Genomic DNA, 14,886 nt, shown 5'->3' with positions numbered 1-14,886 from the left:
GTTCTATCTCTATATTTTGACAACAAATATTTTCGAGTTGGTTAGCACCATGTTTGATCTCTAGAGTAAGGCAAAATATGTCACCAAAAACAGAACTAGTATTGTTCGATATCAGGTAACAAACGCCTACAATGAAATCACGACCTTATTTACCGGTTTCGAACCTCTGGACATACAATCAGCGTCCATAGCCTAGTTGGTTAGTGTGTCTGCGTACAAAGCGGGAGGCCGGGGTTCGAATCCCGGTGAAGGCTGGAAGTTTTTACAATGGATTTTCCTTCAGTTATATACATAGTATATAAATTTATATATATATATATATATATTATATATATAGGCAATGTTCTGCGTAGCACTGAGAATTCTAGTAGAAAAATAGTAAAGTTTGCTAGTGCTAATGATAAAGAAAAGAAACACGACGTTTCGGGTATATATATATATATATATATATATATATATATATATATATATATATATATATATACGAAAGGGCTACAATCTATGACTAAAATTTATCATTTAAACTTCAACATAGGCTTATAGGTTATGTTATGATTTATATTTTGCCTCATAATTATGAATATTGCAGGAGTGAATCAGAAGCCTTCCTTTAAATCTTTTACTTGTCAATTTGAAGGTTAAACTGGTGATAAGTAAAACTTTACAAATTGTTGGACAAATAAAGTACTATAACATAGTATATTATTACTTCTTTTTCGTGATACGTAATGAGCCTTATATATTTTTTTCTGGCTTGGGAGATAACCCTGTCCTAATTCTGAGTTGAACATTAATATTTACGCAACTAAAAAGCAACTCATATAGGCTATACAAACGTTAAAAAAAAGAGTTTACCATTACAGGTTGCGAGAGTGCGACATGTACTGTACGAGGGTACAAAAGCCCCATCGACGGTTTAAATTATACAACGATTTTCTCTCTCTCTCCAAACATGATATTTTCTTTTCGTCGGATCTGCACGATCCTCTAATCAAAAGTAATACTATACCGCAGAATCAACTAAACGTGCACTAACTGTCCCCCATTTTAATTCAATTGATAAGAAATCAGTTAAAACTGATATCGGGAAAACGGGAGGGAAACCCACAAAAAAAAACAAGTCTGGAATTGATTTAAAAGTTGCCTTTTTCTTACATTTTTATGATGTAGGCCTATAAGTGCTATACATTTGGGATTTTGAGAAATTTCATAATATTTCTTTTTTTTTACTGAATCTCATTTCACGCATTTTTGCTTAGTCCATTTTCCCCCAAAAAAACTTATAAATATTTTCTTTAACTCTTTTCTTTATACGGTTGTCAGCTAATGATGTCGATTATGCAAACGGGAGCCTCATGATTGTTGGAAATTTGCACATGATATGCGAACCTTTTGCATAATCATAGGTTTGAGTTTGTATAAATCTAGCATACATAGATATAGATACAGGTATAGTGTATATCTGTATCATGTGTGTAGGCTATGTATGACATAGATTATGTATACAGACAATGTACAATTTGGGATTTGCAGTGACATTTGTATGTAACTTTAAGGCTATGGCACCAATTGGCCATGTAGGCTAATATTTACACTCGTTCGACAGCCTAAATCAAAGCCAATGCCCCCCCCCCCCTTCCCCTCCCCTCCTCACTCCAAAATACGTCACCTCTCATACACATCACACAAGTATCCCATATAGTCATCCACACACACACGTGTGAACATGCACACATACACAAACTAGTAAATACCCCAGAAGTCTAGAATCATAACTTTCAAGGAAGGGATTTGGAAGAAAAATCCTATTAATATATGTTAGACTCTCAACCGTTTTATTTGGTAGTCCACCATGCCCAATATGGAAGGGTTCGCCCCATAAAGAAGTGGTCGCCCCACTCGCCCCATGCATAGAGAAGTGGTCGCCTCATAAAGAAGGAGTCTGTAATAGCGGTATCGGTATACCGGTAATACCGTGTTTACCTCCGTGCTTTATCTGTAACGGAGAAGCCTGACATACTTAGGTGGATATACGATGGTATACATAATAGCGGTGTGTAACGTAAACTACTTACCACTTTCGATCAATGAATGGTTTGTATGAGTAAAGTTACAATACTCATTCAAGGCTGACATAGAATCGAATGTAATATTTTCCGACGGCTGCGCGTCAGTTACGTATGACGTCATCGTCGAGTATTCGTCGTCGTTGGCGGCGACAACGCTCTGAAGAAAAATAGAAGAATATCAGTAGGGTTAACGTTTCGCAAAGAAATTAAAAATTAAATAACTTAGGGTTGGAGTGGGTTGGGTTTGTATGGGCAAGTCGATGACCGGGGAGGGAGGGAGGGGGGGGGGGGGAATATCATGCAATTATAAATTGTATCGGGTTCCAAGCAGTTCGATTTAACAAAATTATTACCCCCCTTCCAGCCCAAGTTGTCCAGTCGCAGAAGCTGGTTGCTAATTGTATTGCAAAGTCCAATAACGACATACCTCGAACTCCGAAGAAGCATTCAACATTCAATTCAGAAAGCATTCACTACATTATACGCATGCTTTCACCCTCATTGTCTATTAACTGGAAGAACGGGAAAAACCACCCAAAAAAAATAAAATAATAATCATCAAAACTACATTATGAAATGTTTCCGAAAGTTAATGAGGGCGACATTGAAGAACTTAGCATACATTGACTCCGGGTGTGTGTGACCTAATTAATTCACTCTGGCTTCGGCTTTGAGTACAACATTTCTGTATGTTGCAGTGTTGGACGAATATAACCGAAGTAGTAATTACTGACTTTGCGATCCGTGGTATAGTCATTGCCGACTTTGCAATCCGCGATCTCACTCACAATTTTGTGCAAGGTCGGTAAAAGTGACTCCATAGTTCTCCCTTTCGGGAAACCAAAAAATACTTAGGAGATGATAATAGTGAGCACAGTAGGGGCTTCCGTTTGGGGTTATGCATGCAGATAACGATATGTACTGCGTACGCATACATTCATTTGTCGGCCCAGAGGAAACAGGTGTCGTACTTCGCAGGCAATGTCACTTATTCAGTAAGGAAACACGTTAGCAAAAAATATATTAAAAAATAATAAAATACTGAGTAAGATGTTGTAACGCATCATTAACGTCCAACTGATTTGACGCTAATTTGAACTATGGAGGTTCTGCGAGGTTCTTAACGAGTCAAACATGATATGATGTGAGATGTCCTTGAAACTTGCCTTGCCGTATTCGGCACACCACTTCCAGCGGGAACGGCGTTTCGTACTTAAAGGATTGGTTCAGGTGTTTGACATGTCTATTCGTATGTAAAAGCACAAAAAGACGAAAGGAACAGTGAAGAAACTACCATGATAGCATGCTCTGTTAAGGAGATATGACACTTTGAAGATATCAAAATTTCTTTGAAAACGACTGGTGTAGAAAGACTTATTGTGAGGGTGTGATGTCACATCCTCACTTCCTTAACATTTGTGAATATATTTCTTTAAAAATTATTTACATTTTTTAACCCATTTGAAAATAATATAATCAAACATTCTTCAGATGTTTAATCTCAAATACTTCCTTTGACAAATATGAGATCCCCTGACATATCTTTTGGTTGAAAGTCATGAAATCTCACAAAATATTTAGAGAAAAAAAACAAAGACTTTTCAGGAATGTGAGGATGTGACATCACAGCTAGTCAGATTCAGCAGTTTTTACACAATCTGATAGAACTTTACACTTGAATATCTCTTTAACCGAAAAAGACATTTGAACAGTTTTTTTCACCATTGTGTTTCCTTTATTGTCCACTTTCATATAACATAAACATGTATGACAACGGACCAATCCTTTAAATAACGTGAAATCGAAGTCAGATGCTCAAAATATCGATCTATGAATTTTGTACACACGAAAAACAACAAAATATAATATATATATATATAAATGTTTACGTTACATAAGCCTGAATATGTCGGCTATCATCATATCCCCAGGACTATTTTATTACGCAACATATTCGTGCATTGGATTACACCAGTTCTCTGGTTACACAATGTTTTAGCTGACTTACATCGTAAATAAAAGACAAGTTTTGACACCTTATAACACATTAGAGAAAGTAAATGTAAAAGTTACAGTTGCTTTGAAAAAAAAAAAAAACATTTGGAAACAGAGGATCAAATATGATATAGGCTTTAGAGATTAAACGTGAAAAGATCATGAGCGACTTTATTTTTAATTTATGTGGTATAAAGCTGACGAACGGAGTAATGGTACATGTTTTGATCATGTAACACGACCTTTACGTGGATATTTGGTCGTGTAATTTGCACCGCCTACATTAATTTAAGACTCGTGGGGGTAATTGTTCTTTATTATTATGATCAGGCGCGGTATTAAAAAATGGCGCCAAGGTGTATATTTTATAGTATATGTTTTTCATCTATATAACCCATGCCTATACAGTAACCTGAGCAGTCCTTTAGTCATCGCAAGCATCGTCTCTGTTTTAAGATGAGGGTTTTATACATCTAGGTAAATTAAAGAACAAATCATTGAAGATAAGTTTTGGAAAGCCTCTTCTTGCATGCGACTTACTAAAAATATATTTAACAGGCAAACTTGTAGGTGTGTTGTGGTGCGCTCTCTGTTTTATTCTAGTGAAGTTTTTTTCCCAATTCACTTTATGTCCAAAGTTGCAACTTTCACTATCTCAAAAACTGGCATATCGCAATTGAATGCAAAGCTAACCAGGATGAATTGCTTAGAACATTTTTTTTCCTGCTTCGTCAAAAATAAATTAACACCTATAGACAATTCTTTAAACAATTTGAAAAAGAAACAAAGTTAATGAAAGGTAATTTCTGGGTAAGATGTACATGATATTATATATTTAATTAACAATCAAATCATGCCCCCCCTCCCTCCAACCCCCCCCCCCAAACAAAATATTTCATAACCTATTCAAGAGCTGATAAAGAAGCCTCCATTTTACGAGACTTCCATAACTACAGAATGTAAAGTTCAAAACGAAAAATAAAATAAAGCATCCTTGAAGCATGTTTTAGGATTAGTAATTTTTCAACGCAATACTTTTCATTTCATGGTTAACCAAAATCTCTGAACCGCAAATGATGACATCTGTGAACGAAATAATAAGCTCATATATATATGTATATATATATATATATATATATATATTAGTATAATGTAACAACAACCTAACAGTGTCCTATGTCTGTTATGTGTGTTTCTGTTTATCTAACATTTTGTCCATCCAGTCTATAGTCTCAACGTCTCAAATTTCCATGTAATTTGAAACGGTGAAACGGAACGAAATATTAATCAAAATAGGCGCGTGCCGGAGAACGCATATAATCAATAAGAGTGTAATTCTATACTATTAAAGCGTCATGCCTGTGTTTGTTTTAGTAAGTCGGTCATATCAACTTTAGAAAGGATACAGTTGTGCCTAAATATTAACCGACAAGTATACGCTGTACGTCCGTATATGGAGGAGCTAGAACGACGTGTCTTATTATCTCATCCCTGGCGAAAGAGCTTTAGGCAAAGGCTGTGTATAAAGCACTTCGTTTTTAATTTGTCAAATGTGTCGCACTGTGGCGCCTTATATTGCACTTGTGCGTTTTGCGCCGATCTGATTCTTCGGTGCAGATTTACTTTTTTTTGGTCCTCATTTACCCTATTTTGGGAGTTTCGTAGGGTAAAGTACATTAGTAAATATATATATATATATATATATATATATATGAAAACGTAATATATGAAAACGAATATATATATATATATATATAATGTTGCTTACAAACCCCACCCCCTCCCACACACCCCCTCCCATTCCGCCCCACCACCCAACGTAAACGAAGATAAAGTGAGAAAAGAAAAGAACTAAAGTGCAGCTTGTAGACAGCTTTCGGTAAATATATCGATACAGTCATACTGTTCAATCCTTAATTCCATAACAGTGAAGTTCATTAATTTGGCTATTTACGATAAGTCTTATTTCAAAATGCGACGGAGAAATATTTCAAAATGTATATGACAATCGGTAAAACTATACTCTCTTAGCTTAGGTACAGTTTCTTTTTCGGTTTTTGAAGTTTAAGTTTCATTAATTGTTGATCTTTTTACATTTTTGATAAACATGTACTTCAGATGTCGCAAAATTGTTGTACCTTACTGTGTTCGCAGGTAGAAATCTGCTTTAAATTGGTTCTAGTTGATCAAGGTCGAATTGATGTCGAATTGATGAACATTCTATACATACCTATATTATGTGGATATCATGGAAACTGCAAAAACAGCTATAAAACAACATAGCCTGCACCAAATTTGTCTTCTTTTTGTATTTTCTCGGGGGAGTATGGGGGGGGAGGGACCATGATATATCAGAACAGAAATTTCTGCCTGAACCTTTCATTGAAAAGAATCCATCAGATATCTTCATAACTTATACATTTTACTGATCTACAAGTTTCTCCCTAATGGATGTATACTACGTAGGAATATTAATGTTTAAATATTCGATTTTAGATCTCAAGTTTCAGCTATCGGCTGTTTAATTTCTTATGACATTTACAGATATAAAGACAGGGAGACGCTCTCTTAAATGGCAAGCTCAGTGATCCAACCTCGACGCTTTAACGATATTCAACCTCTACGGGATAAAGTATGTTATATTTATTCTCGAAAAAAAACATGTTTCACATTTTTTAATCATTATTATTATTATTATTATAAATTTGAAATAAATACATCTGCCGATAAAGTAAGAAAACTGTTTCAGTGGAGGCAATAAAAGCAATCATGATAAAAACTTAAAAAAAAAATAATGGTGACACGAAAATGAAACAAATGAGAAAAGCAATATTTTTGAGTCTGCTCAGCTGGTATTGACAGTCTAGACAACAAGGTCGAAACAATTTGATATCGAAAATGCACTTAGTATAAGCAAAAAAAAAATGTTCCGAGCAATGTGGTTATATTTTATCAAAACTAAAGAACAATGAACGCACAGGGCAACAGACACGATGTTAAATAAACTGCTCATAATGACAAATATTACCAATTCAACAGCCGCAGAGGGAGAGAGAGGGAGAGAGGGGTGGAGGGGGGGGGGGGTAATGTGCATTCAATGCAGCCGAATGTATATTTATTTTTTTATTAACTTTATTCGTAACCAGGGATCCTGTCACTGGTGAACCAGTGTTCTCCCCAGGATCCCTGCACATTTAAAACATACAAAATATAACAAACAGAACACATAAATAAATATAGAATATAAATATAAAAATAAAAATCTAATATCGATTTCAAAGATTCCAGAAAGCCAGGCCATTTCTAATTGCACATTTTAATTTATTTTTAAAAGTATCAGTGTTATTGCACATACGAATATGCCGAGGCAGTGCATTCCATTGATTAACCAACCCCATGGCAAGTTTGACGACGTCTACCCCAAATAGTGGAGGAATGTGGAAGGCAGAAACCACCAGAGGTAGAAGCTCTTGTGGCAGATTCACTCGAGGAGACATGGACATACCTGTCACAAAGATAGTCAGGAGCAGCTGCTATGTGGATTTTATGCATAAAAACCTGACTGTGATAATTCCATCTTTGCTCTATAGGGATCCAGGATAGAGCTGAGAGATAGGACATGGTACATATACCGGCTCAGAGGTGGTGCGCCGCTAGATCCGAGACACCATATAAAGTTAAACCATCGAGTTCAGGTGCAAAACACGCCGGTTTGCTGTTGGACGCAGTTTCTTCGAAGGTCCCATCGTCACCGATTCCCTAAGCCGGTAACAATTTTTGCCCTAATCCTCCCCCCCCCCTCCGCTCGCCCCTCCACAGGGTAGGTTTTACGCAGAAAAAAATGAAGTAGGATGAACAAGAGACCGTTTTACGGGTTGGTACTATGTTGACCGGAGAATGAAGGGGCCTAAGGCGTATTAACTGTTAAAAGATTTTTCTCTTTCAGTCATTGCGTTCCGTCAACAGATCCTTATACCGTTCGGGCTGTGGTTTATTTGTTTACGTCACATTGACTGCAGAATTATATACATCCATATTATTTTCATTGCGTGGAAACACTTGTATCGAAAAATGGATTGTTCAGGCAGGGAGTTGTTAGGTTCAGGTAACTATATCTGCAAAGTGACATAGAATTTAAACATTTTAGTTTTTGAAAAAAAAATATATATATAAATATTGATGGGACAAAAAACAGTCGTCATTTTGCTTGAAAAATTGAGAAAGTATTCCAAAACGTCAAAGATATTATTCTTAACTTGAAATGATGTATTTTAATCAAATTGGCTGTGGAGTCCTTTACGACCGTCTTTTTACGTTCAAGTTAACAAATGTTGTCACAAATTGATTTGCCAATATATGTAATAACTGTCACTTGGTAGCCATCATTATAGTATAACTCCCACCATTATAATATTCCTGTTACAGAAATAGATTCGGTTAGCGACCCCTGATGAGTACGGGATGTAACGTACAATATAAACACACACACACAATCGGTCATATCTGCAGTATATGGACAACATATTGAGATGTGGGTTTCAACTATCAATGTGGAATATTTTGCTGTTCAAAAAAGTACAGTATTACATCATCTACAATCGGAATGTCCCTTTAACCTTTGAACGGTGGACTATATGACCTTTAGGCTATGTTGGAATAACGTTTCTTCATTTTGGATGTTAATTAAAACACTAGGCTGCTGACTGTGTTGGTCTTTCTTGCTACGAATATGCGTTACATTGGAAGTTTGTTACAATAGTGTTAAGAATGGCGTCCATCGCGTGCATCGAGAAACAAAATCACCCGTAACATTTAAGGAGACACCAACCATCATCATCATCAGAGATCATCATTAGAGATCATCATCAGAGATCATCATCATATATTATCACCATCATCACCATCACCACCATCATCATCGTCATCATCATCGTCATCATCAGGGATCATCATCAGGGATCATCATCAGAGATCATCATTAGAGATCATCATCATCATCATCATCATCATCATCATCATCATCATCATCATCATCATCATCATCATCATCATCATCATCATCATCATCATCATCATCATCATCATCATCATCATCATCATCATCATCATCATCATCATCATCATCATCATCATCATCATCATCATTGCGACGAACAACTTCTTCTCTCCTTTCAACAGAGCTAAGGATAATTTTCTCCGTTCGGGCGATATCTCAGTTTAAAACTGGCGTCTGTGAACAGTCTTTTTGTAAATCTGACTTGTATATAGCGCCACTATACAATCTCAAACCTTTTACTTTCTTTTTGCTATTCATTCGATACTTCAGCATTTGGAAATCATATCTTCATTACATAAAGAAACATTTTAAATAAGTACAGAAACAACATGAAGGGACAAAAATTGACTATTTTAAGATGGTTATAAGTTAACCATAGTATGGTTCGATGACGTCATAGTTAGACTTGACCAAGTCTTCGTCCTTGTGTGCGCATAGACCTATAATGATGGTTGGGTCAGGGAGCTGCTACTCTAGCAGCTCCCTGGTTGGGTTTTGTGTCACCTTTAACAACTGCAAAACTTGACACTTACAAATTTCAATAGCCAGACGTGTAGCTGTACATATATACCTATACATCAATCTATGCTATGTTTAACGTATATGCTATACATGCTATGTATGCTACGTATGCTATGTCATCAACCTATAAAGGTTTTAAAGAGACCTGTATCATTGCTTAACCATACGGTCCCTATACAGTGTGCACCTATACGAAGAGAGTAAATTCATACATAACTTGTTATGATTTGATTTGATTTGATTTTATTCGGCAAGATATCAATCTTCATCTGCATACAAACAAAAAATTGCACATAAAGATAAACATTTAAAATACAAGAAGGGAATATACTTAAATGCATCGAAAAGAAGATAACATGCCAAGGATAACCCTTTAAGCTAAAAGCTTATTTCCAAAGGGGTCCTTAAAACCATTAAAATACAAAAGATAAGAAATAACTATTAAAACAACTAAAACATGCATACAAACACTGTAAAAAAGAAAGATATTTACAAGCTAGACATTCATATGATTTAAAAGGTAGGCTTTGGCATCTTTTTTAAAATTGTATTTCAGCAGGATGGATTTTATGTTTTCAGGTAGCCTGTTCCAGTTTTTAATTGCATTGTAATAAAAAGACCCAGCACAGTGCGTTTTAATTTTGGGAAGTTGAAAATTAAAACTACTACCTCTTGTGTTATGGTTATGAACACTATTTACTCTAATAAAACTCTCCCTCATATAGACTGGAGAGGTACCATGGAAAACATTAAAAACATGATTAAGACGAAGCTGTTCAGCCCTAGTGTTGATGTTCAAAATACCAAGAGCTTTAAAGTCAGCATGGTTAATGTGGTAATAAAAATCTTTACCCAGAATGAATCTGACAACTTTGTTCTGGGCACATTGTAATCTACGAGCGTGGTACTTAGAAATACCTCCATACCAAGATGAGATGGAATAATCAAACAGACAAAGAACAAGGGCTGTACAGATGGTCTTTTTCATATTTTGATTAAAATAATTAGCTTGCCTGTAGAGGAATTTGAGTCGAGAATTTGTTTTACTAATAATGTTTTACTAAAAAAAAATTTCCATTACTAAGGGTCTACTTATAACATTGATGTTATTTTACAGACCTACACTTATGGTCAAATACTGAATATCCTTAAAACATAATATGCACATTCACAAAGTTATCATTCTCTGTTTTTTCTTACATTTTTTTCCCTTCAGAATTTGGCCTTTTATTTAAATTCTTATGCGAAATAATCGATTTCCAGTTGGTTTTGCTCATTTGAAATATTTGAGTAGATTATGCAAGTAGGGTAATACCCATTCCATGGGTTTACATTTCTTTAAAAGATCTCATAATCTTGCAATTTTATGCCCAAAAAATTTCCATTACTAAGGGTCTACTTGCAGTAAATCACTCTAATCCTTTACCATGCACGAATGGATACATTATGAGATTATATTTGCTACGACAGTATATGGTTAGGCAACTTAAGCCTATACCGGAATTTCGTCCTTAGTAACCATAAGCTTTGAGATATTAAAGTATCTGTAATAGTTTCCTCGTGTTGAGTATAATATACTATTAGAATCAGACGATATCGTACATTAAAATGATAAGATCACTATACTAAAACTGTTTGAATTCATGAATAAGTTATGAATTAAAATGATAGCCTGGGATATGGCAATCGGAGTCGCGTTTATTTTGAATTATATTTTAGGAGACATGATTCAAATGATCGCGTTCCTCTGGGGAATTTAAGAAAATTCATGAGGAAATTCGAAGTTCCAGAAGAATTTTAAACCTTAGTAACGCTTTCAAAACAGAAGAAACAAAAAATATATCATGTTTGATCTCTACAGTAAGGCAAATATGTTACCCAAAACAGAACTTATATTGTTCGATACAGGTGACAAACGCCTACAGTGGAATTACGACCTTCCTTACCGGTTTCGAACCTCTGGACATACAATCAGCGTCCATAGCCTATAGTGGTTAGGGTGTCCGCATATAACGCGGGAGGCCCGGGTTCGAATCCCGGTTTGGAGGCTAGAAGTTTTTCACTGTTCTGAATTTTACAACTCGTTACGATTTCAATTATACATATATATAAATATATATACTGTATGACTATATATGACTATATGACCATATGACTATACGGTATTGATACAGCGAGCTTAAAACAGGATCCGATGCCCCATTTATTCGATACTTAGCTATTTCCTTCGCTTTCTGAAAAAAAAGATAAGCGAAATGTATCTGAAATTGAATCCTGTGAAATGAAACGTAAACAGAATATCAATAATTGGATTGACTTTTTCAAAGTCACGCTAGAGAGATACATAAAAAGATGTTGATTTAAAGCACTGTCCCCATGGTTAGCAAACTATATATAAAGTTATTTCCGCATGTGGTTAGAAATATTAATAAAACGAGCATGTATGCTTTCACGATAGCCATCTTCGAACTTTAAACACCGAGTACAGTCAATGTCATGAAGTGCACTTATACAGATGAAAAGTAAGAGAAAAACAAAAAATATGACATTGTTAAATTGAAATAAAAAAAGTGATTTGGGATTGGAAAAAAGCAACTTGTAACGAACGACATAATCATATAAAATTATATCGTGAAGTTCCGTGAACCATATATATTGATATGGCTTTTGCTAAAGTTTATGGTCAAGAATGTTCAAGCATGTTGGAATAAAGAAGGAGCAAACCTTGTACATTTTGTGATGGAATTGCTTGTAATAAAAATTTCCCTCCAATCGCTTAATTTAAAAGAAATTTTTTTTGCTCCGTTTGGGAGATATTGTAGTTCAAAGGTAATATTTGTGTTTGAAATATTGAGGGGGTATGTGGAGGGGGGGGGGGGGGTGGGAGGTGAGGATACATTGGGAAATAATTTAAATTTGACGACGGCATTGTAAAGATTTAACGTTGAATGTAACGGAATGGGGCATATCAGAATTGCGATTAAAAGTCTTGATTTAGAATTAAACAGATTATGTCACATTATAAACGTATATAATATTAATCATATAAGAAAGAATCATTTTTTGTTTAATATTAAGCCTTTATTTCTTATTCGAATTAAATTTTTATTTTGCACGTGCGCATATCTGTACCAGCCCACTTCCTTGAAAAAAATTGAAAATTCAATCTATTTATTAAGCGGAATAGTCAATCTATATACATAAAATCGATCACCGGGTCGTAGCTATTACACATATAGTATACAATAGTCTTCGTAAAATTAGTGGAAATCCTTTTGATTTTAATATTTTCTTTAGGGTATCGCCAGGGGCGGTCCCAGGGGTGTATATCCCCACCCCTTTGTCAACCTCACGCAATAAATCACAAGAAGGCTACTATTTAGAATACTCGTTTAGACCTAATTATACACCTCCATGATAGCCTTAGTTGCCTTAGCATGCACTATATAACGTGTTATATTTCGGGTTTTTTTGTGTGGGAGAGAATACCTACTTTGGGACCGCTTCAACGATGCCAGGGCCACGCGCCCGCCCTTCTAAATACCTGGATACCCCCCTGATCGCCCCTTGTAAATAGTCGCAACACTGTCGTGGGTTGCCACAGAGGGGGGCAGGGGGAAGAACTGGTTATTCGGATACGGTACGGATATCTTTATTGGATATGGTGTACGGTATAGGTATCCATTGACCGCAAATCACCTTGCAACATTACAACTTTGCCAAACAAAACATATCTGTCTAAACTAAATTACTAACCGTTATTTTCAAAGGAACTAAAAACAAAACGAGTTTTAGTTATAGTTTTCCTTTATAAAAGTTTAAGTACAATCGTAGTTATGGATTCTTCAGTTGTTGTGTAAACGAAAAGAACAAAATGTTCCTTTTCATAGACTGTTCCAAAACAACTTCTGTTAGCCAGCCACCGCTAGAATCTAATAGTTCCAATCTATGAATAATTAATTGTACCTTAACGAACTTAATTACAACAATTTGTCAATCAAGTTTTATTCCTAAACGTGCATGCAAACATGTTTATAAAATTTCACGCAGGCTTACCTTTCATAGATGTCTCTCTTCAATTAAAAGTCATTTCGCTGTTTACAAAGAAAAACAAGAAATCCCACCCTAATCACATCTCTATTCTGCATATTACTTCCCCCGAAAAAGAAGAAGAATAAAATACGCACTGAATATCTTCTGAACTTGGCTGATAGACTATAACTGATCGATTTTCACACCTGATATTTGTTTAAGAACTCCTGTCAAGAAGACAAGGCTTACAGGAAGAAGGTGCCGCATACATAACGAACCATTCAATTCTCGACGGAAAAAACAGTGAACAACAAAAAGTAGACTTATACAGTGCCAAACAGTTAATCGATTGACGTGTATAGACAACAAAATGTTCCCTTCCAATAAAAGTCTCCGTAACTTTGAAATCACCTGACAAAACGGTTTGACAAAATGAGACAAGTCTATGCCCAAGGAATAAAATTTCTCTAGGAAAAGAGAGAGAGAGAGAAAGTGAGAGAAAAAAAAAAGAACTTTGAGAAATACTTCTTCTTCGATAAGGAAAAAAAAAAATCATGGCTTTCATTTTCAAGAGTATACTTCAAAGCTTCTATACCTGAACATTCCAACAACCACTCAGAATTGAATCAGACATGTCAAGTCATTTGCATATCATGAATAATGCAACGATCTCTAGAAGACACTCGTTTCTAAGGAAACAAAGTTGGTCATTGTGTTCAAGCTATTTTGAGGGTCACTGACTGTTACAAAAAAAAAGTAGAAAGAAAAAGGGGATATAGTATCGAGTCCTGAAGGGTATCACAGATAATTGAATTGTAGTTTTCAAAGTGATGGCCGTGAGGAGGCAAACTTTGGAATATTATTACGTATATTTAGTATTAACATGGACACTGCCAAACTGTCAAAAACGCTGGTCTTGACTTTTGGACATCTGTGGATAGGGAATCTTACGTAGATGTGTAATCTTGGCGGAGGAGGGGGGGGGTGGGCGACCAGCGGTATCATGTGACCAACACACCTTTGAAGTTCGAAAAGTAGTCAGGAAGACAAATTGCATTCATGGATGTGCAATTTGGTCGAAATAAAGTGATGTAGTGAAATGTGGGTGTGAGGGTGTTTGGGTGTATGTGTGTGTTCTTAATTATAATATTAGTAATATTATACATCTTGTAAAATTTCTAAGTTGTTCTTCTACGTGTGGTTTGAAATCAA

General features: G+C 35.5%; 1 protein-coding gene and 1 long non-coding RNA gene across 5 annotated transcripts in view; one reads left to right on the top strand and one right to left on the bottom strand.

Moving 5' to 3' along the window:
* LOC139958734 (uncharacterized) overlaps positions 1-9,860 on the top strand; it is a 29,737-nt gene extending 19,877 nt beyond the window's left edge. The window contains exons 2-3 of the long non-coding RNA XR_011789851.1: positions 6,609-6,696; positions 7,655-9,860. This is a non-coding gene — a long non-coding RNA (uncharacterized lncRNA). The remainder of the gene's footprint in view (positions 1-6,608; positions 6,697-7,654) is intronic.
* The window catches only part of LOC139958733 (corticotropin-releasing factor receptor 2-like), a 95,184-nt gene that overhangs the window by 14,559 nt on the left and 65,739 nt on the right, over positions 1-14,886 (bottom strand). For 3 of the 4 annotated variants that reach the window (XM_071956033.1, XM_071956034.1, XM_071956035.1), the window contains exon 2: positions 2,076-2,226. In XM_071956033.1, the coding sequence (XP_071812134.1) occupies positions 2,076-2,226 (151 nt within the window). Of the gene's footprint in view, positions 1-2,075; positions 2,227-13,698; positions 14,013-14,886 lie in introns of those variants that run through there. The other variant, XM_071956036.1, reaches the window with a different exon arrangement.

Source organism: Apostichopus japonicus, chromosome 18, assembly GCF_037975245.1.
Source record: "Apostichopus japonicus isolate 1M-3 chromosome 18, ASM3797524v1, whole genome shotgun sequence".
Taxonomy (NCBI): Eukaryota; Metazoa; Echinodermata; class Holothuroidea; order Aspidochirotida; family Stichopodidae; genus Apostichopus; species Apostichopus japonicus.
The sequence above is the reverse complement of the archived record's forward strand: the minus strand, read 5'-3'. Positions and strand labels throughout refer to the sequence as shown.